This window comes from Dicentrarchus labrax, unplaced genomic scaffold (assembly GCF_905237075.1).
Source record: "Dicentrarchus labrax unplaced genomic scaffold, dlabrax2021, whole genome shotgun sequence".
NCBI lineage: Eukaryota > Metazoa > Chordata > Actinopteri > Moronidae > Dicentrarchus > Dicentrarchus labrax.
Window position 1 is genome coordinate 14,668,511 of NW_026136701.1, and position 26,031 is coordinate 14,694,541.

General features: G+C 41.0%; 1 protein-coding gene across 1 annotated transcript in view; it reads left to right on the plus strand.

Moving 5' to 3' along the window:
• The first annotated feature begins 286 nt into the window (after nucleotides 1-286).
• Nucleotides 287-26,031, plus strand: part of LOC127365175 (laminin subunit alpha-3-like) — a 54,125-nt gene continuing 28,380 nt past the window's right edge. Inside the window, 21 exon segments of the mRNA XM_051403025.1 lie at nucleotides 287-808; nucleotides 1,352-1,504; nucleotides 11,440-11,557; nucleotides 13,591-13,709; nucleotides 13,787-13,957; nucleotides 14,695-14,795; nucleotides 15,754-15,869; nucleotides 16,582-16,700; nucleotides 17,402-17,492; nucleotides 18,586-18,717; nucleotides 20,327-20,377; nucleotides 20,509-20,556; nucleotides 21,753-21,887; nucleotides 22,499-22,633; nucleotides 23,049-23,183; nucleotides 23,443-23,495; nucleotides 24,008-24,107; nucleotides 25,011-25,063; nucleotides 25,218-25,323; nucleotides 25,571-25,670; nucleotides 25,794-25,950. Of these exon segments, the coding sequence (XP_051258985.1) occupies nucleotides 548-808; nucleotides 1,352-1,504; nucleotides 11,440-11,557; nucleotides 13,591-13,709; nucleotides 13,787-13,957; nucleotides 14,695-14,795; nucleotides 15,754-15,869; nucleotides 16,582-16,700; nucleotides 17,402-17,492; nucleotides 18,586-18,717; nucleotides 20,327-20,377; nucleotides 20,509-20,556; nucleotides 21,753-21,887; nucleotides 22,499-22,633; nucleotides 23,049-23,183; nucleotides 23,443-23,495; nucleotides 24,008-24,107; nucleotides 25,011-25,063; nucleotides 25,218-25,323; nucleotides 25,571-25,670; nucleotides 25,794-25,950 (2,454 nt within the window). The 5' untranslated portion in view covers nucleotides 287-547.

The following is a 26,031-nucleotide window of genomic DNA, read 5'->3' on the forward strand; positions in this document are numbered from 1 at the left end:
TGTTTTGCATTTCGCTTATGCGTAAATGTCAGCCAATTCAAATTCCCTTAAAAATCACAGAATACTTTTATAAATGACATGCAACAACATTGTCAAAAGTGGTTCCTTGTTGATGATGATGTTAAAATTATAGGATATAAAAAAAACAACAAGGTTTCTTGTAGGGAAGTTAGCAGAAAGCGGAGAAAGGCTTGCTGCTGGGAAACGCAGTGTGAACTGTGATAGTAGACCTTCGGCCCCACTCAGTGGATTAGAGTCGAGCTCAGAAAATCGACAGCCTGACACCTGATAGCTTCAGTGTAGCGCACAGTTTGGTCAGGAAGACGGGAAGCTGGCGTTGTTAGTTTGGAAACATGCGGCGGAAAGAGAACACACCGTCAACAGCAGAAGATCAACTCTTTCTCACTGACATTAGCGGACGTGTAGTCCTACTGAGAGAGCCCCGCGCCTAACTCGCGTAGCCCATCAGGCGCATTTTATGGAGATCTATAGATGACAAAACCTGCACGCTGCGGGTTGCTCTCAGCATCTACCGGGATCTTTCAACATGGCGAGAGGGATGAGAGGAGCTCATCTCCTCGCTCTATTTTTCACCTTTTTAATAACACTTTTCGTGGACGCAGATGGACAAGAGACTTCTAATGGCTTAACAGGTTTTAGTTTGAATCCTCCGTATTTCAACCTCGCTCAGGGGACTAGTATCTCTGCCACAGCAACCTGCGGTCAGGATGAGTCTGGGACACCGAGATATGATTTATACTGTAAACTTGTCGGAGGACCGACCGGAGTCCTTACTCAAAATATACAGGTAAGAAAAAGCTGGATGCGATCTCACTAAAGCTTTCGGTCCGTGCGTAAAGGTGAATAACAGCAATGTGCTTGCACTGAAAGAGGACATTACATTGTAGTCGGATACATATAGTGAACATTATGTTATATTCAATATATAACCATTAACAGAAAGTATGTTTAGTTGTTTTTATAAAGATTGTCCCTCATAAATATTCTCTGTGTGTTTGTAAAAGCTCTCGCCCGACCAAGTTGTACAAGTGCCAGAAATAGTTTTACACCATTGTAGTTGAGTTTTCTAAAGGAAATGCCCTTTCAAAAGTGGTCCTGTCCCCTCAGGAGTTATTCTGAAAGGCCCTACATTGCTGTAAGAAGACTTTGATGTGGGCACCCACCAACTTTTTTCTAAACTTAATATTCGCTTGTGGTTGCAATATTTTTCATACTCACATTTGGGTTTGTTATTTGCCAGCGGCTGCCTCCATTATAAAAGCCACTGGCAGTTTGCTGCAATCACTTGATTGTTTATGTTTCTGAATTGCAACAATGTGACACTATTTAGGGTCAGTTCTGTGACTATTGCAACACCGCTGACCCAAGCAAAGCCCACCCGGTGACCAACGCCATCGATGGGACGGAGCGGTGGTGGCAGAGCCCTCCTCTCTCCAGAGGACCGGGCTACAACGAGGTGAATGTCACCTTGGACCTTGGACAGGTGAGATTATCATACCTTACTCTGCTATGCACAGCTGTTTACCTGCTGCTACCTGCAGTTTGAATGATGATTGCTGTGTGGTGACAGTAAAATATAGCGCTGGGATGTTACTGAGGCAGTTTGAAGGAAAGTGTTTTCTGCTTTGGTCTCTGCAGCTTTGATATGATATGAGCTATGTCATTTGTGAGAGGTGGGTAGCACCATCACTGGTGTAAAATTGGAAATTGCAATCTTTTTTTTGCACCATGTTCTCCTTCAGCATTGTGTTTTGCTGCTGCTCATTTGTTTTGGGTATATGCAAGGATAAAGTTGCCTGACACATGGTGTTTCATTCACAACATATCCTAAAGGTGTTACATGATGATATTTTCAGTTTGAGCTTCATCACCTCAGCCAGCAGTGATCATGTGAATAATGGGCTGCAGTTGGGTGCTTGCCAGGAATCAGATTCACGCCCCTTTGGCCAGCGAATATGCTTCCATCATGACCCGTGTCTCTGGCAGGAGTTTGGCTCACGGCCCATAAAATTGCACCTCACGCTCAATTATCCACTGTGAGGAAAGAGAGGAATTCTGTCTTGGGATTAGGGATCAGAAGGATGTGAAATCAGATTCAGGGGAGCGCAGGTGGAGGCATGGACCTCTTGTGTGAGGAAGGGTTTTGACCAGTTTTGGAGTAGACTTCAAAAAGAGAGCAACAATTGAGCTCCTCTCTACACGTGTTGCATATTTGGCTCCCATTGGGCACTGTGTCAGACAATGGGTGTTGGCTTTTCTATCTCTGTTTTTAGACAGACCGAGCTGAGCAAAAGATCCTGCACGGTTAAATATAGTCCACACTTACAAGAGGATGGACACATGCAGGGCCTGTAGGGATGTCTGACTTTAATACGTGGTAATGCTCAGTTTATTTGGGAGTGGGGAAAGTAGCGTTATTGCATTATGGTGTGCTAAAAAGAGCATGGCTAGATCTCCTGACGGTGACTACTAACCACCCAACACTCTGCCCTCCCTCACTACAACACCACCACCTCACCACATACACACACACACACACACACACACACACACACCTGTCACACACATTTTTCTTTTCATAGCATCTGATGCAACCACCAAGAGTGTAAACAATGCTCACCTGCCACCATTTAAGCCATATGGTTGTTTTAGCACTGAAATTCTGTGAAGAAAAAGGGCTCAGCATTCTTCTTTACTGAAAACAACAGATTTAGCAAGCACTCCTATATAAACAGAAGAAAGAAAAGACTGAAAATCAATACAGTATCACTGCTTATATTTAAAACAGATAATGATTTGGGTTTGGAATGAAGTTTCCTTTAGGTGGAGTTTTATTTCCCAACCAGTGTGCTTTATTGCTCTCCTCCACCCTACAAATACAAGCTCATGTATTAACCAAGACAGGAATAAAGCTGTCAAGTTGTTTGATTGTTCCACGTGAAGCTTTGAAAGCTTTGTAGATTAAAAAAAAAAAATCCACAGGGATAAATTATGTGTTCAATGATTTATGTGGGTGAGACCTAGCTGAATGGGGTTGTGGTTTTCTTTCAAGACCAACGCAGGTGGCTGTTCTGCTGTTATCTGCGTGGCTCTCAGTAGATATATTAGATAATGGCAAAGTTGATGTTTATGTTAAAAGGGTGAAGTTCAAAGAGAGAGCTGTTTCCGTTTTTTCTGTGAAGAGGGTTGTTTGAAAAAGGGTCTACCAAGTTTAAAGCTATCTGACTAACTCCATACTTTCTCAGTCAAATTAAACCAGAACTGGGCATGAAATACCATTTTCAGCATTATTAGAAATAAAATCTTTTGGAGGTGTTGGTCTCTCGGACAGTCTGTAATTTTGGTCCAGACTGACATATCTCAAAAACAGTTTGATGGATTGCCATTGATGGTCTCCAGAGAATGAACCCTATTGACCGTTTGGTGTTTTGTCCCCATGGCCTGCTATTGTAAACATCATCATGTTTGTATTGTCATTGTGAGAATGTTAGCATGCTGATTTACCTCTTTGCACAGAGCTGCTAGCAGGGCTGTAGTCTAGTCTTGTTTTCACTCAATCTATCTTCAAATCTTGGTGCTACTACCAGCCCAGAGGCTGAGGGCTTCTAGTGACATGATCAATCTCTAAATCGTCTCCAGCTCAGAGCTCTCCTCCCGATAAGCCATGTGTCTCAGACAAGCCAATGCAAGCAGGTTAGCTGCTCTCTGTTTTTGTGACTTTTTGGCTTTTGACCCGTGACCCATGACAAATCCTACCTTGAGTGAGGAAATAACCTCAATGATCTTCAGCTTGCTTCTGTATGGATTAGGATGATGTTTGGCATAAAGCTGATTAACCTCTAGAGTAGTTGGCAAAAATAGTTGTTTATGCGAGGACAGATTGTTGATTGTTAAAGCTAATACAGCTTTTGCCTTGTGTATGTTTATCTCTTTTTCATTTTGTTCACCCAAATGCATTCATATGTCAAGAACCAGTGAACCATTCCTTGTCCATCCAATTTAAAGTTTAAAACCACTTTTCCAGGAAATTGTGCCCTTGGTAAACTATTTGCAGGACACAGTAGGCAAGCCATTGTTCTGGTAAACATTTACACCACGTATCAGACATGTCAGTCACTCCTTTTTTCTGGGGAATGTATTTTAGGAGCCCTGACTGCATGTGCTTATCTGCCTGAGTGAGCCCAGAGTAGACCATGTGAGGCAAACATACCGGGGCTTACTGCTGTCTGTCTCTCATCTGATGAGACTGAGCTGCTTTTGAATGGTTGGTGTCCAGTACTCAATGAACATCGGACATTACTGGTTTAAATGAAGTTCTGTTTAGTCACTGGATTGTTGTACAAGGGACTTGACTGGTATTTTTATGTTAAGTTTAAGGCTGTGGATTAGCTCTGTGGGTGACAGGTGTTTAATGTGTTGGTGATGGAGCTTTGCGTGGTGGTTTTGTGGCTTTAAATGGACAGATTACAGATCTAGTTTTTTATGTGATTTATAGGCTATTTGTTCAGCAGGCTATGAAGCTGCGTATACATGCTTTCGACTTTGTAGGGTATCTGAGTAAGGGCAGGAACCATGACTTTGAAGGATAAAGTTGGAAGACAGGAAAGATCTGGTTCAGGTTAGTGCAATGGCTTTGGCACTGCTCACAGTTCTGCAATCGTCAACAGACAAAGCATCCAAGAACTCAATTTTAGAGACATTCCCTGAAACCTAATCCCCTCTCTCAGGGGTCCACCTCCCACTGAAGTTGGTTTGAATGTTTTATTTGCAGCCGTTGCCCCCTTTTGTGTTTGAATCCTTCTAGGCGGTATTGTGTGACATCCTTTCTGTGCTCACGGGCTCTCACAAAGGTTGGGTTCTTTTTAAGCCTCACTGAAAGTGACCTGGTCCTCTCTTTTCACTAGATAAATGGATAGAAATGGAGAGGTGGTGTAATTTGGTGGTGAGAAAGTACTTAAACAGAAAACACACACAAACACACAAGTCTCAGACTGAAAACATTCCTCTTTCCCTTGACAAATGCCCTCATACTGAGTAAACGATCAGATAGCACCAAACATGATGCATGTGTGGTTGTTATTGTGTGTGGATTAATTGTGCATGGCTGCATCCCTCCAAATCATACAACAGGTGGTTTGCAAATAGAGGCTATAATCCTATAGTAATTGAGGTGTCATGTGTTGTGCTTTTTTAAAATATATAATCTAAAAAATCCATCCCGTTGTATATGCTTGGTAATAAATATTTGTTCATGCAGTGCAGCTGGCTCTGTCCTACCCTAGTGACAAGATTGACTGTTAAACATGTCCCTATTGCTGTGGTGACGATGGAGGTGATGTAAGTGCCTGTCTTTAGCCAGGCTGCCTGAGGCGCCAGGCCAACCCAGCAGATATTTACTACTCCACTAACAGCCACCGCGTGCTAGTTAGCAGTATAGCCGTCTGGCTTGGCGAGTGTATCACGGGTGACTTTTGGACCGCAGTTCCCCCTAAATCTGGAGCTTCGATGTGGAAAGGCTTGTGGGGGTTAATGTGGGATCTATTCACTTTTCAAGGCCTTTGTCATGAATTCATATATGGGAATGCTAATCGGTGGTCACAGGTTTACTGACGCAGGCATTGATGCAATGGGATGTGTTGGAGAGCAGGAGTTTTCCTAGACGCATTTGATAGGGCTGTTTCATGAATAGTACACCCATGTGCATGCTTTTAATTAAGGTCATTGATAGACCTGGAAGGAAATACTGTAAAATATTGCCATATTACAATAGTTTCCAATATTGCAGAATAATTATATTTTGTACTCTTTGTACTTTTTTGAGTAAACAGTTTTTTAGTAACTATAACAAACATTCCCACATAACAAAGATTATGTACTATATCATTTAATCATTTCAGAGAGATTATTTAACAAATAACAACTGGTAAAATACAAAATTTCTCACATTCCTGACAACCTGAACACATTGATCTTAATACTAAATTTTATAGAATAGATATTGCCATTTGAATGGTTTCTTAAGGTTATTTAATAATGGGCATTATATAATTGATAATGGCTTTCATAAATAGGACAGCATGTGTTAAAAACAGAAAAGCAAACCGAACCAATTCTCGAACAGCTACACCTCAAGCTGCAACAATGTGAAGTTTTGCTAACATGTAGAAACTCGAATATACTGTATGTTTTCTGCTACACTTACAGCTCTCTCTTGTGACTTCTGGCCAATCTTTCTTTGTTACCTTATAACTAATTCTGTCATGGAGACAGAGAAAAATACACCAGACTACCCCTCTCCCCTTCCCCCTCCCACCTGTTGCACACAGACAAACAGTTGCACATTGCATTGTTACACACTGGAGGGCAACTGCTGTGTCTGGCAGGGCTGATGCACTCCGACAGAAGGCGATGCCTCCTCTCCTTTGAATTGCATTCCTCTGATCTCACATCAACCTCTCAGGAGCTCGCTCAGATGGCCTCTATCTGTCAGGATTCTGATCTCACTGTAGATTTAGTCCTCTTGGCTATGTGGTACTATGCGGTTGGAATTTGGGATTAGGATATTCAATATCTGCTTCTTGACTGCACTTGCTGAAAATGTACTTATTGATGTTAGATTGCTAGCTTACATCTCCTGCCTGTAGATAAGATTAGATTTAGACCGATATGGATATGGCGTACTATAGTATGCTCAAGTAAAAGTACTGTAAAGTGAAAGTACTTGTAAAATGTACTGTTCTTTGCTGAGCAACGCAGTAGTGAGTTTGTTGTTGTAATCACTTGTCTGCACATTATTCTGTGAGTCTTGTGCACCGCAAGTATCTGCTCTATGTCAACTGACCATTCTCAATGCATAATATAATCAGTCCACTCAGCCTCTCCGGTCCCACTGCACTCCTTAAAGTTTATTAGACATTTTGAGCTATATGCGGCTCTACAGTCACAATTACTGTATTACAGGGACTGTCAAAAACAACAGAAAGGCCTCACCCACCTCCCTGACGGTAGAAGATCCTAAGTGAACACAGGAGTCACTGCTGGAGCGACCACCATGAGCATAATAGCATTATAGCATGTTAGCCAGACTAGAGTGTGCACCTATAGGTCATGTAACATTGTGAGTGTGTTTGATTTGGAGGTGGTACATTAAATCAATGGGAGATGCAACCTCTTTTGACTATGCCCCAGTACAATAATGCTAACAAGTGTTGTGCTGGTTGTAACTCTTGCGGGAGGTAACAACGCTCATGTGCATGTTCATTAGTTGCAAACTAACGTTCAATGAACTGTGTACTTTTAGTGCATTCATGTACAACACTGACCATAACCATAACCATAATGAGCTAGTTAAAGTCCTTAATTTTACTGTGTCGTTGTACTTTTTGGTACTGTTCACTAACTGCCAATCCCGACCAGGTCCAAACGCACCCTCACACCACCCTGACTCATCTTATGCTCAATTCTCGCATAGTTTATCAGGACTTTTTGTTCTTATTCTGTAACAAATGTGACTTGAAATGTAATGAAATACAATACTGGTGATAAAAAGTACTTCAGTAAAAGGAAAATTATGGATTTTTAAAAACCCTGAAAAAAAAACCAAAACACTTAGTAAATGTAGTTCGTCCACACGTCTCATCTTCTCATGGCAGCATACAGTACCTGCTATTAGGGCAGTACAATAACATTAGAATAACAAATAAAGGAACCATAATTGTTGCAGACACTATAGTTTCTTATTGAGAAGGCTGTGAGGAATTCCTAACCAGTCCATTTTAGAGTACACTTCATTTGATCAAGACAAAGAGATTATAATTGAAGAGATCCACGTGGCAGGCACAGCAACAAGAGTAACTGGCAAAGGGTCACGCAATGAGGACTTTTTTGAGAAGTTTGATTGTTCACTGAGTATGAAACACTGCAGCTCCACAGCTCTATAAACTGAAGCACAGGCATGTATGAAGTTAGAGGGCAGGACGTCTGTGTAGTGGCAGCAGTGCTGCTGCTACAGTTCACGCTTAAGGGGGCACATTTATCACTCTTGAGTTGTCATACACAAACTGGGCATGAACTGTCAGGGGTCAACAATTCAGAAATAATAACACACACAGACAGTGGGCATGAAATGTCATGGGTCAACAGATTTAAGAATGCGACAGTGTGTGTTTTGTCAGAATGCATTTACACATTGCTACAAGTGCACTGAAAGGGAAAATGTTAATACGCGGTTGTTAAAATGGTGTTTGGTCATGAGGGAGTTGGTTGGCTGTGTTGCCCTGTCATGTTAATTAGAAGGTTAGAGGAGATCTGGATATGTTATACCTTGTATATGTGACACAATTATGGAGGGTCAAGGTCAGGAATTTGAGATGGGGTAAGAAGGCAGAGAGGGTAGGTGTCAAACAGTTCATACCTGTCACAACTCAACCCCTGACCTTTTTGACACCCACCCACAGCCTCCTACTCTAAACCTCCTGGCATGACACTCTTCCCTAAAGCCTGAGGCTGCAGATGCAGGGAGGGGCAGAGGGTGGCTCCGCTCAAGTGTTATTCCAAGTGTTTTTTGCCACAAGCTTGTCAATCTGTTTCATGTCTTTGTACACCACTAGAATCCTGTGCTGATGTGCTTAGCATGCCATCACAATATTTCATGCTCTGTGCAAACAATACGTAGGTGCTGGACATATTTCAAGAGTGTGTGTTTAGACTGGCAGTACACAGTTGGAAAGACAGGCCTGAAATTAAGGAAAGCTGTGCCAGGACAGGCCTTGTCTTCCAAGATCTGTTTCTGACTGGGTTTGTTTCCGGAGGATTCTTCTTACCATCAATCAGTTACTGGCATCAAGTCAGCATTAGATACAACCGTGAATGGCATCACCACATTCAGGCCTGGTGAGAAAGAAGTAAAGTTGTATGCATGGGGTTTGCATTATTCTCTAGATCAAAGAATTTACTCATCCATAGCAGTGAGAGTAAATAAGAAGTGGTATGATACAGACAAAATACTGAACATCATTTGTTGGTTCTTCAATAGTAGGCCTAAGTACATGTGTATATTTTTAGTACTGACTAAATTCACATTCACGGTCCAGTGCGTAAGATTTAATGGCATCAGGCGGTGAAGTTGCAACCATCTGTATACAGCTTGCCTTATTAGCATGTAGGAGAAACTACTATCTACTTTCTAGAGTCATTGTTTGGTTTGTCTGTTCTGAGCTACCATAGAAACATGTTGGTTCAGCATGACAGACTCTGTAGTAGAGGATTTCCATCAGTTCCTCCTAAATGTTACACACTGAACCTAATGCCCAACACTGGCATCAACTGCTTTTGTCAGAATTGTGGTTATTGGTACCAATTTGTTAAATGATACACACCAGACATCTAGGTAAAACTTGTACGCAATTACCCATTCAGCAAAAACTGACATGACATGAAGCATCCTCAGTTGGTGTAGCTGACTTATCTTTCATATTAGTTAACACGCAGAACAACAGGTAAACTATTGCAAATGTGCCAGTGGAGAAGATTTTCACTGCTGTGCGTTGCTGTCAGTGACAGGTTCCTGAAAGCAGTGGCATGCTATGCTTTGGGGGCATTAGGAGGGAAGGGGAATGTGGCGCTATGTTTGGAATCTGAGATGGGTCTGCATGCCAGCCAGCACGTCTCTAGCCACCCCTACTCTTTTATTTTTATTTCTTACTCTTTTGACCCTCCCCCCATCTCACTCTCCAACCCCCTTCTCCCTGCCACCCCCCAACGTCATTGCCACTCGTGTGAACTAAACTTCCTCCTGGTCCTCAGCAGAACCAACATATTGATAGAAGGCAGCTCCTCTGGAAAAGCCTTGCTTCTGTTTTTAGCTGGATGACAGCCCACGTCTTTTGTGTGTTTTTTGCACATCCTGTTGCTTGTGGGTGGAAGTGTTCTCTGATTAATTTCAAGTCACACCCCATTCAAAGTGGAGGCCAGAAAGAGGCATTCTAAGCTATTTTATTTACTTACAGATTGACTGTTTTGGTCAATGGCGACAGTGATTAAAGGACAGTCAAAAAGACTATTCTAGGCTATTTGCAACCTAATGTTTTTGTTGTATGTTATTAGGAACAGTTTTCAGAGAACTATGCCAGACAATTCCCAGCTGACCTCTGAACTCTCTCACAATCCATCAACCCAAGCACTACTTGAACTTGAGGCCATTACTTTTCAGGGTTGGGGGGGAGATGTCCATCAAGATAATTGTGGATTCTTCTTGACACAGTCCATGATTCCACAGCATAGCCGTTGCCGTGTTTTACTTTGCTTTGATATGAGTGGCAGCATAGCCTGCCTCATGCAAGGAGAGATAGCAACCTGAATGTTTCAAATGCCCGCTGGGTTTTCATCAAGGCGCTGAGGGATGCTGGACGAGTGTGGGCCTGCCTTCATCCTTCTCAAAGAGAAGACAGTCTATAGAAATGTCTTTTATTTAGATAGCTCATGCACAGTTTCCATTCATTACCTAAATCCTGAGGTAAGGTGTCATCAGTTTAGCAAATATGCCTCGGGTGCCCTTTTTTTTTTTTAAAACATGTTAAATGTTGCTTTAGGATCCACACAAGGACTGAAATTGAGCGGAGATACGCCCCACAAAAAAAATAACAGGGGAGTGGTGGTCAGGAGTGGGTGAGGCTTTTTGTTGACACTGCAGGTGTCACGTGAAGGTTGGTGTCACGGGTTGAAATTCCAACCTATACCAAGTCCATGACAGACCATAACAAAGAGAGCTTTGATTATCACAATTACCTTTCCATTGTACAATGTTCAATCAAGCTGAAGTCACCCGCTTTTAGGGCTTGATTGTTGATGGACTGCAAAGGAAACACTGGTCTGAGCGTCATGATCCTGACAGAAAGCTCCCTGTTGGCAGAAGCAGTCATTGGCATCATTTTCTGCCCTTGTATGGCCAGTATATCCAGATGCAAGGTGGAGATAAAGAGTTCAGAGAGAACAGACGTAGATCATGTGGGCTTAGCTAATGTCTTTTCACTAACCTGGCTGCACCTGCACCACTTTTATTGACTCCATGCTGACAAATGTTGGTGAATTGTTTGTACTTTGCTGTATGGCCACACAGAAATCAAGCTGCACGAATAAAAGCTCAGAACAGGAAGCTTTGTCCTTGATTCAGTGGAATGGAAGAAACCTCATTAAAGTCATTAGTTCTTTGGCGCTTATTTTTAGATAGGTCTACTATCAAACTGAGGTTGTACTGTTGTTTTCACAAGAAAGGAAACGTGAGTATTGTCAGAGCTGCCGGCCAAAACTGGAGGCTTACTTGATAGAGAAAGTAAAGCACAGGAAACTGCAACATTATGCCAAAATCCGTTCAGACCAGTGACTGCTTTTTGTTTTGCCTCTTTGTGTTCTGGTTTTTAGCTCTTCCATGTGGCGTACGTCCTCATCAAGTTTGCTAATTCACCTCGTCCTGACCTCTGGGTGCTGGAGCGCTCTGTAGACAACGGGAGAACCTTCAAACCCTGGCAGTATTTTGCACGTAAGTTCCCATGTGATTGTATTTTGCAACGTTTTAGTTGCAAACAAAACAAAACCATACTTCCTTCCTGATTATGGGCTGGAAAATCAAAGCTAAAGTTGCTTACACATAAGCTACCAGTCCCCCAGCTGTCTGTGATTTATAAATAAATCTGGTAAATCTGTAATGCATGTTTGTATTTTTTCTTGTAAATAAACATCCGTTATTCTTCACTGTTACACAGTAGTATTTTTACTCATCCTCAGTTGTCGAAAGCTTTCATACTTTTTGTTTTTGTTGCACTTAGCTGCAGGTTTTTTTCTTCAGATGCAACAATAATGTGTTTGGAATAAATAGACAAAAGATTGAAACGTGATTTCAGTGCAAACACTGTACAGTGCAAAAACACAAAAGCAGCAACCACTCATTAACAAAATCCTGTCAAAATCACAAAAACACAGATATGGACGATTACTGTGTCTTTGTAATAAACTGCTGTTAAATCATAAATGCCATATTTTGGGTCTTTTTCATGGCAGACATTTTGACGCGTTATATAAGGGAATGCACAGGTGTAACTAATAATGTTAACAATGGCCCACTAAGCCATGCCAGAGATCTGGCATGTAGAGTACCGGAGCCCCAGAACTGGCACTGCTGAATGGAATGCAGCCATTATATTATCTTTATTAATTACACCTGTGTCTTTCCTGCTATGACAAGTCTAAATATCTGCTCAGTAAAAGACCCATTGTGGAGATGGATTAAATTTTGTTTGCTATGGCACACTGATCAGCCTGCTCAAGAATTTAAGACAGGAAATATGTGTGATTATGGTGTATTAAAAGAAATCAAAACTTTGAATGAATTCTAGGATGAATTTTAGACTTTAAACGTTTATGTTTTGTGTTGTTTTTGTGTGTGTGTGTGTGTAGACAATAGCAAGTGGTGACATGGAATACATTTCACACTTAATTACTAGTGTGGTGGAAGATGAACCACTCATACTTCAGGAGACCTGGATGACTTACACAGCAGAATTTATCAAATAAGATCAGCAATACATGTGAAGCACAGTGCAATGCCAACCCAATTCTGAAGGATACCTCCTGTCAAGAAATATTTAGCAGAAACCTAGACCCACATAGATTTACTAGTGTCCCAAAATATGGTCATATGTAACTTACGCAGCTACATATGTGTGAAGATCCAATTGGGCAGTAGTTTGCTGTAACAAGTTTTAAGCCTACCTACCTACCAGTGACACACAGTGCAGAGACAGTCAGTCAGTCTGTCTGTCAGATTTGTCATAACCTAAGTGGAAGTACGATACGTTGGGTGCTCAGTGTTCAACATTGTCAGGTTTTCGTCATAGTATAGTCAGCCAAACAGTCAGAGAGGATGCATAAATAATAAAGAAAAAGCAAAGGCTGTGACCTACTTTAGGTTTGTAGATGACTTCACTTTGCCAAAGGGTAGCCCTATATAATTTCAGTCTAAAGTAAAGGAGGAAAATTCCTTCACAACTAGTCCTGTAAATGTTTCAAACTACCTGAACTACTTACCTGACTACGCACTCGCACTTTGCTGAGTTGGCAAATCTGAGTTATGATGCCTAATATCCGGAAGGCACCTGTGCACACAGACTGCCAAGAGACACAGCTGTGACTCATCAGATTTACAATCTCAGAGTTTCGGTTTGCTATCATTTTTACTTGATGAAAGTTCATGTTCAGTCAGGATCTCTCAAGAGTTCATCACAGATGCCACTTCTTAACTGCTCATTTGCTGAGCTTTAAATCCCTTGAAGGTTTTGTTTCCTTTTTCACAAATATGACTCTTCCTATAATTTTCATCCCCTGCCCAATACATTTGATACATATTCTCTTAATATTATAATACTTAAAATCCTGTAAATATTATGTGAAATGTTATATTGATTGGTGATAGAGAGTAGCTTTACAGAAGTCAGTCATGTGATAATGTTATTGTCTTTGCTTTAAAATGAAAAAGGAAAGAAAAGATTAAAAGGCTTTTCAAATTTATTTTGGCAGATTCAAAGCGCGAGTGTATTGAGAAGTTTGGAAAGCAGCCCAATGCTCGTATATTAAATGACGATGACCAGCTCTGCACCACAGAATACTCACGGATCGTCCCTTTGGAAAACGGAGAGGTAAAATATCATAGCAAGTTGCTATATTTCATGAGGTATCAAAAACGATCTTTGTGAAATAAATTTGTGTTGCCCAGATTGTGGTGTCTCTGGTCAACGGGCGGCCGGGGTCCAAAAACTTCACCTACTCACCAGTGCTGCAAGACTTCACAAAGGCCACCAACATCCGCCTGAGCTTCCTCCGCACCACCACCCTGCTGGGCCACCTGATCTCCAAGGCCCAGAGAGATCCCACCGTCACACGCAGGGTGAGGCACATACTGTACAACCTCACACAAAGGTGTCATGGCTGGCAGACTCTTGTTCCCCATTTGGGCAAGCTAGATTTACAACAGCACCACCTACCCTCTAGCCTCTTTTTTGCTGACACAAACACACTGACCTGCTCCCTCCTGCACACACATTCATCCTTGTCAAGGCCTAATGCCAGATCTGTCTGTCCAGTCATCATAGTAATTCCTTTGGTAGAGACAGCCAGGAATGGCTTGGACAGTTCCCACAGGCTGCAGGTGCATAATATGGCACTTCTTCTCAGAGCAGGAGAATGCATGTTAAGAAAAACATGCAGCATCAAAGTAATGAGGCAAAGCCTGTTTGTTATTATATGTTTGACTTGTGGTTTTCCTGTAACATAACCTTAGTAAAACTATTGAATTTGTATAAAGTAAATCTCTTGTAGACTAATTTCTAAAATGTATTCTCTTATTGATTCTCACGTCCAAAACAGTTTATTATTTTTTCTTTACACTCAGATCAGCTGTTGATTCCTATCTTGGTCTTTTTTTATAATGGACTCATTCACCCCATAAAACTGGCCTTAGTTCGTGAATCATGGTTTAATTTTGTACTTATATGTGTGACTCACTTCTGCTGCCACGCAAAGCCAGACATTGGAACTGGTGTGGGTGATGTTGTGGAGTTGCTGATAAAGCCGGTATTATTTTGAAATACTGGCGGTGATAACATTTTCCTTATTTGTTGACAGTATTACTACAGTATCAAAGACATCAGCATTGGCGGACGCTGTGTTTGTCATGGGCATGCCCAGGTGTGTGGTAGCAGGCGTGATCAAGACAACCCAAACAGGTTAGTAAGGCTCTTCATCTCAAGCAGTGCTACTTGCATTATAATATTTGACACGATACTTTTGTGTGGTACAACAACAGCAACATTTTTCATCACTCATTAATTACAACCTGAAACTGTTCTGTGCTAACATTTCAAAAATTTACTTTGAAGTAAGACATTGTTTCATTCGTTTATTCATTAACATAGCTGAATAGTCTTTTTGTACAATGGCCTCCTGTGTATAACCAGTGTACTGGGATGACTTAATGCTGAAAACAATGAGGCAAAAACCACAGAGATGCTGCCAAATATAGTGATTTGAGTGATAGTAAATTGTTTCCGAGGAAGGTTTACCTCATATGTTTGTACATTGACATCACCATTGTAAAGGTCAGCAGATTGTTTTAGTTACTCTGATTACTGGCTGTGACGTTGTAAATAGTTGGTAAAGGGCAAGATGTGTGATAAAGTGCTGCTTTAAACCACTGTTGCCCTCTGTATTCTGAAGAGCTAAACAACAGCAGCACAGCATTCATGAAGGCTTCATTGTGTTTTATTGTTTGGTAGCAACTTTGGCATTTTAAATGAATGTTCCATTTGGCTTAAAGCTACTCCAATCACTTGCAACTCAACAGAGCGTTTTAGCGTCTTTCAGCTCATTGTTTTGATTTTACTGTTTTGTTACTGCCTCAGTTTTTCCAGGTGCTGCAATAAGCTGCTTTTAGGAAAAGACAAACAGACAAGCAATAGCGAGCTTGCTTGCCTGAAACATGACTCTAAATTAATGCTGATATTGCTTTATGTCTGCTGTTTAAATTGGCAGCTGTTTTCTGACATTTTTGACATAACAACTTAATAAGGTAATGATCTCACCTAATAATCTTCACCTTGCTCTGCCGTCCCCAAGTGGTTTAAAGAAATGATTAATGCAAGTTTAAAGAGTTTAAAATCCAGGTGTCTCATCTCCTGTCTGTAGACTCCAGTGTGAGTGCCAACACAACACCTGTGGTGAGTCATGTGACCGCTGCTGCCCAGGCTTTAACCAGAAGCCATGGCGTGCTGCAACTGTTGACAGCCCCAATGAGTGTCACGGTAAGTACAATGGTTCATTCAGTGTGTAAACAAAACCACACACTGCTACTCCCCACACTGCTGGCTCCTTGAATTACGACCCCCAGAGTGGACTGAAGTGTCCTCTGATATTTAAACCCTGTTGTGCATGCCCTGATATGGTATTGTATAGAGCCTCTGTGAAGAGATTGAGAGGAAATTCCTCATATGGTATGTGTAATGAACGGCACAGTGCACAACTAGCTCCAGGATAACTGCTTTTTGTCATCTTAACCAACTAGTCAGCCGGCTAGCCAGACCCGCAGAGTCCCCCTTGCCAGCTTATCAGCAAGCCATCCATTCTGCTAGCAGACCCTGTGTCAGCTGGAATCTAATTGCTTTGGGCTGTTGACAGATTTTCCCTTCACAAAACATGAATTTGCAGAAGCCAATTCAATCAGTGCAGTGAAAATGCACCTTAGCCATTCATAAACATTAATGAGAGGCAGGGGTGGTATACAGGAAGGGGATGTGTTGTCTTGTTTAGTTTGGATTTTATAGTTTCTCTTAACACTTAACAACCAGACTTATAACTCCTTTTTGGAGAATGAGTAGCTTAAAGTGCTTAAATACAGACAAGGGAGTCAGAGGTAATTTGCTGAGGGATATAGAATAATTGTGTGTGTATGTGTGTGTGTGTGTGTGTGTGTGTGTGTGTGTGTGTGTCTGTCTGTCTCGGGGGTTTCCTCCATAGCCTGCCAATGTTTCTCCCATGCCTTTGACTGTTATTACGACCCAGAGGTGGAAAGGAGGGGAGCAAGTTTAGACACCTTCGGCAGGTACAACGGAGGAGGAGTGTGCATCAACTGCCAGGTATGAAATGCATGTCAAGTCTAAACTGATTCCCGTGTTTGAATGTGTGTGGTTCTAGGGGAGGAGGAGGGTATAAGAAAATAAAGAAAAAATCCATGTTATCTGTGAATGTCTTCTGTAGAGCATGTGATACTGCACCATTTGCTCTGCAACTTTTGGTTTGTGAGGCCAAAACAAGTATTTTTCATTTACACACTTTCCTCCTACCACTACAAGAAATACAATACCCCAATGGCATATGATACTGATGCAGAGAGTATAAGCATTGTATCTCGTCACATGCATCAATGCACATTTGAAACAAGAGATTCTACTTTACAGAGCAGAGGACTCTTGTGCTCATCCAAGGATGTCATCTATTCTGTTCTCCCTGTTTCGATCTATCTGCCTGTTTCTCCCTCTCCATAGTCAGTGTATTACCTGCAGTAGACTGCGGTCAGTGTGACCCCAATTTGGAGAAGCATACAGGAGTACCAGCATGGAAATACCCTTTTTGCTAACCCCATCCACAGCAGTATATTGTTTAGTTTCCATTCTGGCACTTCTGTCTGCTTCTCCAAACTGGGGACACGCTGTCTACTCTAGGTAATATGTTGACTACGGTAAGTACCTCATACAATCCCACTTCAAAAAACCTGAACTATCCCTTTAAATTATGTAGGACTTATGGCTCACACATTATTTTGTCATTCTTTTTTTAGCACAACACTGCTGGAGTGAACTGTGAGCGATGCCTTGAAGGTTTCTACAGGCCTTTCGGAGTACCTCCCGAGTCTCCCACTGGATGCATACGTGAGTTGCGTTTTCTGTGTTTGTGCCCTTGATTTACTGTAACATTGAAATACCCAATTTTCTGTTCTATTTTGTTTGTTCTTTCTTTTGTTATATTGCTAGTGTATTTGCATGACAAGGATCTGTGTCTTGTCGGACTATACAGGAACTGTTGGATGTACAGTATGTAGGCGTATTTATGTCTCAAACTTGTGCAGCTGTGGCTGCCTTGTGTATGTTTGGTTTGATATTTTTCCTTATTCTATTTCATTTGGGGGTTGGGGGCGTAGATATGAATTGAAATCTTTGTGATTTTTGTGCGAGGGCTGCAATCTGTTTTCATTTAGTATCTCTAAACTGTGGGAGAGAAATGAGAGTTGAAATGCCCACTGAGATGTTGCTGTGGTGGTCTGCACCAAAACAAAAGGCTCTGTAAATATCAAACTAAAATGGATATTATATATATATATATATATATATGTATGTATATATATATATATATATATATATATATATATATATATATATATAATTCTCAGTAGTTGCTACAAAATACCCTTCAGATAACAGTTCAAATCCATTTCAGCATCAGTTTGGGAACTAAATAATGTTTTACCGTTTAGTTATTTGACCTACAGTGTACATGACAAACAAGTGAAGCCAAAACAGAGTTATATTCTAAGAGAGGCATCAGCGTCTTATTTGAGACTGACACAAATGGCACCATTGCACAAGCGCCACTGGCACCACCGCTTGTATTATTGCTAAACTGGGACCTTCTCTTGTTTACAGTACTTTAATGGTCCGTGGCTGTTCCTCGCTGTATAAATAGCTGCCAGTGGTGTTTGGACATTAGAAAGTAGTGGAATTAAGTGGTTGCCCTGAGCGCTTTAAAAAGTAAACCATAAAATCCACAAATGCAATTAAGTCAGCTTAGCAGAGGAAGGCGTCAGTAAAGCATCAGTATCATCATTATTTGCTTCTGAGATCTCTCATTGTGAGATAATGGTTGGTTTAAAGCTCTCTGTACTTTTTACTGATCTGAGTCTAAATTGATGCATCTGTTGCTATGTGTACCCATTTGTCTTTAAAAAATACATGTGTCCACCACCAGCCTGCAGGTGTGATGAAATGACTACAGCCGGCTGTGAAATGGGTTCTGGAAGGTGTATCTGCAAGCCACAGTTTACTGGAGAAAACTGTGATCGCTGTGCTGACGGATACTATTCCTACCCTCAGTGCATTCGTAAGTTTAGTGTTTTTCTCATCACATGCTGGATACCCAGTTTACGTAATGGATGGGTGGATAAATAAATGGAAGTTGGGAAACATAGGGGTGAGGGAGCTGAAGATGTCATTCTGGTGTGCAAATCCAATAAGTCATACGATATGAATAACATCTGTGATAGTTAAAGTAAAGCCAGTGTGCAAAAGGAAGCTGCAGAACCTGTTTTGTTTTATTAGAGAAAACTTTAGTTACTGTTACTGTACTTTAAAGTAACTGTTATTTGATGAAATGACCTGTCTGTGTTTCAGTTTCATGGTCACCCTTTTTTAACCTTTTGTGTTTCAGTTTGCCCCTTGATGGAAGAACAAAACTTTAATATAGATACTAGATTATATACCCAAAGAAGTATGCCTTTAAGATGTATGCACAGGCTACAGTACTGACTAATGCACATTCCACATGCCATACCTCCATCTAAACAAATAGATGCAGATATTAGACACAAAAAGAGAATTTCCCCTGTCTTATCTCGGTCTGATCTGGCTACAGACTCAGGAGTCTGCCAAGGCGAAGCGATAAGCCACCCAGTCTTTCATCTTTCAGCTTTTTAAGTCATTTTTATTTTTTCTTCCAGGGTTTTTTTCTGTCTTAAGGCTGACTGACATAAGTGTTTTTAAGGTCTCTGCCTGACCTCATCTGTGTTCCTGGAATATGAATATAGTCCCTTGTTTTCTCAGAGGGGGCATATATGTTTTAATTTAACTTAAGTGGAATGAGTTTAACATAGAGAGGCATCCTAGCCATGTAAAGATGTATATTTTTCTTTTTCCCTAATCCTAATTATAGTTTTCACTATAATCCACTTTGATTAACCCGTGATACCATCTTAAACTTTCATGTTTATACAGTTATACATGAAAAAGCAACTAATCTGCCCCAGGTGTATTGTTTCTTATGTCATATAAATGTCATATATATGCAATAGATTTATTACTAGAAGTCTCTGTTCTCCAGGCTGTTAGCACTGAACTAGTCTAAACATGCTGACACATTCATGAAAAGATTGTTTGCTGTGTCATTGCATACAATTTCTACAACTTGTGTTTGTGATACAGTATATCAAAGTCAGTTTAGTTTATTGCTGGTAGAAGGCTATGCTAATTTACATGTAGGGATCACAATGTTTAAGAAATTGACATTTTAGGAAATGCAGTTATTTGATATTGTGCCAGAAGTTATGTAGCTGGAGTTTGCAAACGCTTAGCTTAGCTTAGCTTGATGACTGAAAACAGGCTCTGTCCAAAGGTACCAAAACCCACCTATCAAAATCTCTAAAGCTCGCTTATTAACATGTTGTATTTTGTTTGTTTAATACATACAAAAACTGAATTTAAAAAGGGGGGACTTACGTAAGAGCAGTGAATGAACATATTTTCCAAACTATACCTTTAAAAATGTTTGCCTCAGATGGCAGTGCGGTCTGTGTTTATGGGTTTTTCTAAAATGTGAATTTTTAAAACTTACAGTAAAAGCAATCCTCCACTGCAATAACTAATGGGGAGGTTTTTCTTGGTCACATTTTTCCAGCAGTGGAGGTCTTAATTTTGTGCCTTTCCTTTGCAAACAGGCTATCCTGTATACCCAACAACCACCAAATCCCCTGCAGGACCTATTGTGGGTAAGTTCATTAAACGAGATCTTGCAGTGTCTCATACCACAATTTAGCTTGACAGAGATTTTTAAACAATCTTTTAAAATACTGTCACTGTTATTTTTTTTCTCCCTTGTTCTTTGTTTTTGTCTGTATAGGGCCCACTGCCTGCCCTACGGGTTATTTCGGCTCACCAAGCTGTCAGCGTGAGTGCAATTAAACCTGATATGTTGTGCTACTATAGAGGCGTTTACATGGCTATGCCGTTAACTGCTTTTATTTATTCTTCTCATTTGCATTTACGGTATCTAAAAAAGCTGCTGACACTGTATCCTCTTGAGGAGCTTTTTTATAGGGCATTCCTTGACTTTTTGTCACCTGAGTCACATTCATATACAGGCAGCCCATGTTGTTAAAAAGAGCTCTAGAGGACCAAGTCAGGCACCACTGAGTCTGACTTGGTTTTCTGCAGAGTTAAATGTTTAGAACATGTGGCAGAGGTCAGTCAAGAAAAGGCTTAATGTATGTAGGCACGACTAAAGGTCAGATCATGTTTGTAGTCCTTATGAGAACAGAACTTGCAGTATATTATGGTTGGGTTTAATGTATTGGTTCAAATAATACTTATCTAATATATCATCAGAATGAGTAAATCTGTAGATCTGCTGCTCAATTACAGCAGCTATCTTGCAATGCTGAGCACTGATGCTCTTAGATTATTATGTGTGTCAGTGGGGATTTAAGTTCAAGTTATCTCTGCTCTCTCCTGATAGCATTAGTCATTTGGGACTGTTTGGTGAGAACTAACCAGTCTATTATTAGTTATGGGCCCTGTTCTAAATGGCCTTTTCTGGTTTCCTCCAAGCTGGGAAACCCATTATTAGTATTATGGCATTTCTATTAAAACAAAGACCTTTAGCCCTTGGCTTTTTCTGTCATTTGTCAGAGAATGTAGTCAAACAACAGCTTTCACTTACTGTAGCTAGAGAACATGTCTTTCATCGTGTGAGCTGACTGAGAAGGAATTTCTTCAGCAGCCTTTGAAAAGCTGATTTTTATGTTTTGGAGCTGCTTCGGGGCAAAGAAAACGATGGCAGCCTCTCTGGAGGCTGTCCTGTCTTAATGCCAAGTCTAATCACATACCAATACCAGGCGAGGCTTGGCAAGACGTGGGCACCAGTGTAGCCGTACCACTGTGTGCCACAACAATATAAGAATAGTTCAACTGACAGAAGTATTTGTCATTCCATGTTGTTCAGCTGGACCAAAGAAAGTGCTCCGGCTCATTTATTAGCAAGATTCAGGGTTCAAAGGGGGTTACTCATTTGAATTTCTATTAGTTAAGATTTAATTTGTTTACTTTTATTGTTGGAATAAACATTTCTATTGTGTTTGTGCACAGGGTGTATATGTGACTACAGAGGGACAGCGTATGGGGTGTGCGATGCTTCAGGACGCTGCCTTTGCCGTCAGGGTGTGGAGGGGGAGCAGTGCGACCGCTGTCAACCTGGATACCACTCTTTCCCAAACTGCCAGGGTGAGAAAGAATGACCGTGCCAAGGAGCATTCACCCCCCACAGACTGTAAAAACACAACCTCATCAGTGTAACTTGACTGAATGCCAGTAGTGGTATTTTGGACTTATTGTAGACAGCTACACAGTAAGGGTTGGTGCAAAGAATTTTAACAATTTTTTCAGCAAGCTTGTGCTTTATTGTTACCCAAAAATGTGTCCCTTTACTTGCATGAACCTGCTTGTGCTACTTTATGGAGCACGTAGCAGGGCCATTTTTTTGCCCCCTTTCACACTTGACACTTGAACCTTGAGGCTCTAAAATGGCCTTCCTAAGAACTCTGCAGACCAACAAAATGTACTTTATCTTATCATCAGCTTATGTAATTTTAACATTTATCTAAAGTAATCATTTAAAAAACTCACTTTAAAATGCATCTGTCATACTATTCCTTTTAAGTTATTTATTAGTTGTTTATGTTAACAGTCCTTGCTTGTACACACTAGGGATGCACCAGTACCATGTTTTTTTTTTACACCAAATACCAGTACAAGTACTTTCATTTAAGCTCTAAAAATGACTTTGAAAACATGTTTTATTTTCATTTCTCATGACCCTCTTTCTCTTCCTCTAGCGTGTCTCTGTGATGGTGCTGGTGTAGCTGACAATGTGTGCACTCCAAGCGGACATTGTGTTTGCTTTCCCAACTATGGGGGCCAGGAGTGTGACGAATGCGCCCCAGGCTACTATGGGTACCCAGACTGTGCTGGTGAGTGGGCTCGATCCCTGTGTCCACCAGTGTAACTACTGTAGATAAACCAATCTGGTTCCATGTGATCTACGTGCTGATGGAAAAAATGTTGCTTCTGGTTTCACTGGTCTTACAGTGGCCTCTTCTCATGACTCTGTGGAGCAAACATCCTCATTCTCCCACAGTATCCTGTAAAACTCATTGTTGTCATCCACATTGATTTATTTACAACATTTCACGGAGAACTGGTACATGAGATATATATGGACTTCTTCCTTCTAGGGAATCATGTTCCCAAGAATAGACAACTGGGAATCACTAAAGGAAATCAGATTCTGGGAATAAAACAGGAGTCATGTTGAACCTTTTTAATATCAGATTCACTGGGTTACATTTTACATACTAACTCAGATTTCTTGATTTGTGTCACCAGCCTGCCAGTGTTCACAGGAAGGCTCATATGGCAGCATATGCAACCCACTGTCGGGTCAGTGCCTGTGTATACCAGGGGTAGTAGGCCAGCAGTGTGACCGCTGTGCCTCTGGACTCAGGTTCCCCCAGTGCTCAGGTAACCACATCAGAACCCATCGTACGAACAAATTAAGTCATTTTGGGACTAAACGGTAGCAGCAGCTAGACCCATAATATTTAATGTGCCATTTTGTATTGTTGAACAATATCATTTGTTTAATGTGTTGACAGTTCTCTCTTCAGTCCCCCTTCATATAAAATAATGGAATACCTTTGTGCCATATTTGAACTAGCTACACAATATACTGATTAAACATGTTTTTTGACTTTGTTGTATATTCATTTTGTATTTCTAGCCTCCATCAGTGTGTGTAACCCAGCAGGAACTGAGGTTGCTGATCCTCAAACGGTATGTTACTCTCAATAAATTTAAGTTGTCTGACTACCAAAGGCCTACCTTGATCATGTTTTTATTAGCCTTGATGACAGTGAAGTGGTCATAGTCTAAATCCAGCACTGGCTGTTTGGGTTAGGATCTACATTACTTCAAAGTTGTTCAACTGATAACACAGCTGTGCTGCTAAAACATCTTCCAGTAGATTTTAAAAGGAAGTGCTTTTCCCTGAAATGTAAGTGCAATTAAAATAAAGGAAAGGAGACTTCCTTCCATTTTGAAGAGGAAGAAAAACAATAATGAGTTTCTGGAAGTTTTTTTTTTTTACCTCTGTTTTTGCAAAATATCCTATGTTCAAAAGAAAGAAAAACTGCTAATTTCCAGTCATTCTGAAAACTGCCACTGTACTACAATATGCAACAGCTTGTGGCTGATTTCAATCTATATGATTGTAAACATATATAACATGGCTTTCAACAGTAGCTGCCAGTCTCAACAATCCTTAGCTTCCTTATCTGTTGTTTCAGGGCTCCTGCCGCTGCCTACCAAATGTAGAGGGAAACCTGTGTGACAGATGTAAACCTCTCTACTGGAATCTGGTTACAGACAACCCTCGTGGCTGTATAGGTAAGAGACTGGAAATCTAAAGAGATCAGGAAACTATTATTGTCTTAATTTTGTAAAAGGTGTAAGAAATACATAATAAAGAGCTGAGCTCCTGGCAGCCAAAAGTGCCCCAGTCTGATTTCCCCAGGAGTATTAGTTCTGATCACTGACCCCATTTCTGGTCCACTGTATTAAATCACCAGTAGCAATCTGACAAGGCACTGATATGGGTCTTGGCCTCTCTTTACCCAGAGGATATGTCAACATACCCCTGTCAACAGGGCCGGATCTGCCTTCCTGTCCCTCAGAGGGGAGCTGAGGAATAACACATAAATGCAGGCAAATTCCTTCTAACAACTTTGAGTGTTGAGCTGCAAGTGAACCTGTCCGATTTCATGCTGGGACTTTGCAGTAATGAGTACCCAGCAGCATAATAAAAACAATACCTCTGAACTTCTACTTCGTCTGTTCTTTAACCCCACAAAAAATAAATCTGTCCTAATACACTGAAAATACTTAATATGAGAATAATAAGGTGACTTCCATTATCTGGCCACTGAGAGAACAGCTTCTGGGTTTGTCCAGATACCTGTCTAATGTTACAGTTCTGCTCTGTAGCAAGAATGTTGTCACTACCACGCTGCCTGAAGACTCAAGAAGGGGGGGAAAAGGAGCTTTTAATATCCTAAGAATTCCTCTGGTTGACTGTAGCCGGACATTAAGGGGATGTTTTTTTCACGGGGTTGAAAGCAAGCTGTGGCCATAAATCTCCTCTGGACCTTTGATGTGGAGATCTCTGAAGATTGTGGGGTTTTTTTGCTGTTGTGTTTCACCCATGAAAGTGACAAAATCCTGTAATCAGAGTCTATTCACTGTAGAGCAACCTTTATATTTTTACAACCTTTCCCCTCTCTCTCATACCAGAGTGCCAGTGTGATGTGAAAGGGACCCTGAGTGGTGTTGGAGAGTGTGAACAGGTGAGTATTTCATTACTACTTCCAGTGACAGATACACATCTATTATTTAAAACTGTGATTCAGATTAGAGAGTTCTTGGACTGCATGGCTGAGCCACAATTTTGTCACATTCATTTCATTTGTCTTATATTCTACTGATCATTTGTTCATCTAGAAAAGTGGACAGTGTCACTGTAAGCCTAATGCTTGTGGACATGCATGTGACACCTGTAAGGATGGATACTTCCTGCTACAGAAAAAGAAGTATTTTGGTTGTCAAGGTAAGACATCCTTAACCAAATCTTGTTTTTCCTGACCTCCAGCAGTTTAACCTCTCATCTCAGTTAAGGTGTACTCAGGATTTGGTCACGTGACATCATCGTTGGGTGTGGGTACAGATGCAACAGGCATCAGTGATGTTAGGGGTGGTTAGAGTTGCAACGCACCAAGCAGAAAGGGTAGGGAGACAATGCTTTTCAGTCTGGTATTAGGTTACTTTTTAATAATGACTTTTACTCTCTCTGATAGGTTGCCAGTGCGATGTAGGTGGTGCTGTTAGCATGGCGTGCAATGAGATGTCCGGACAATGCCAATGTCGGAAGAATGTAGTCGGTCGTAAATGCACTGAGTAAGATATGTCCGTCTTAAAATTTCATCATGCATTAGGATTCACACAAAAATGTACTCATCTTTTGGAAATTGAGAAACTAACCTACATAGTTTTGATTTAAATTGTCATGTACCTTGTTAGGCCAGCACCAAGCTACTATTTTCCAACTCTCCACCAACTGAAGTTTGAGGTTGAGGATGGCATAACGCCAAATGCCAGACCAGTGCGCTTTGGTTATAACCCCCAAGAGTTCCCAGATTTCAGCTGGAGGGGTTATGCTGTAATGTCTCCTGCACAGGTTAGTACATATTCACATCAGTACCTTGATATATTGGATACATTGATGCGATTCTTCTAATAAATTACAGTATGACAATCT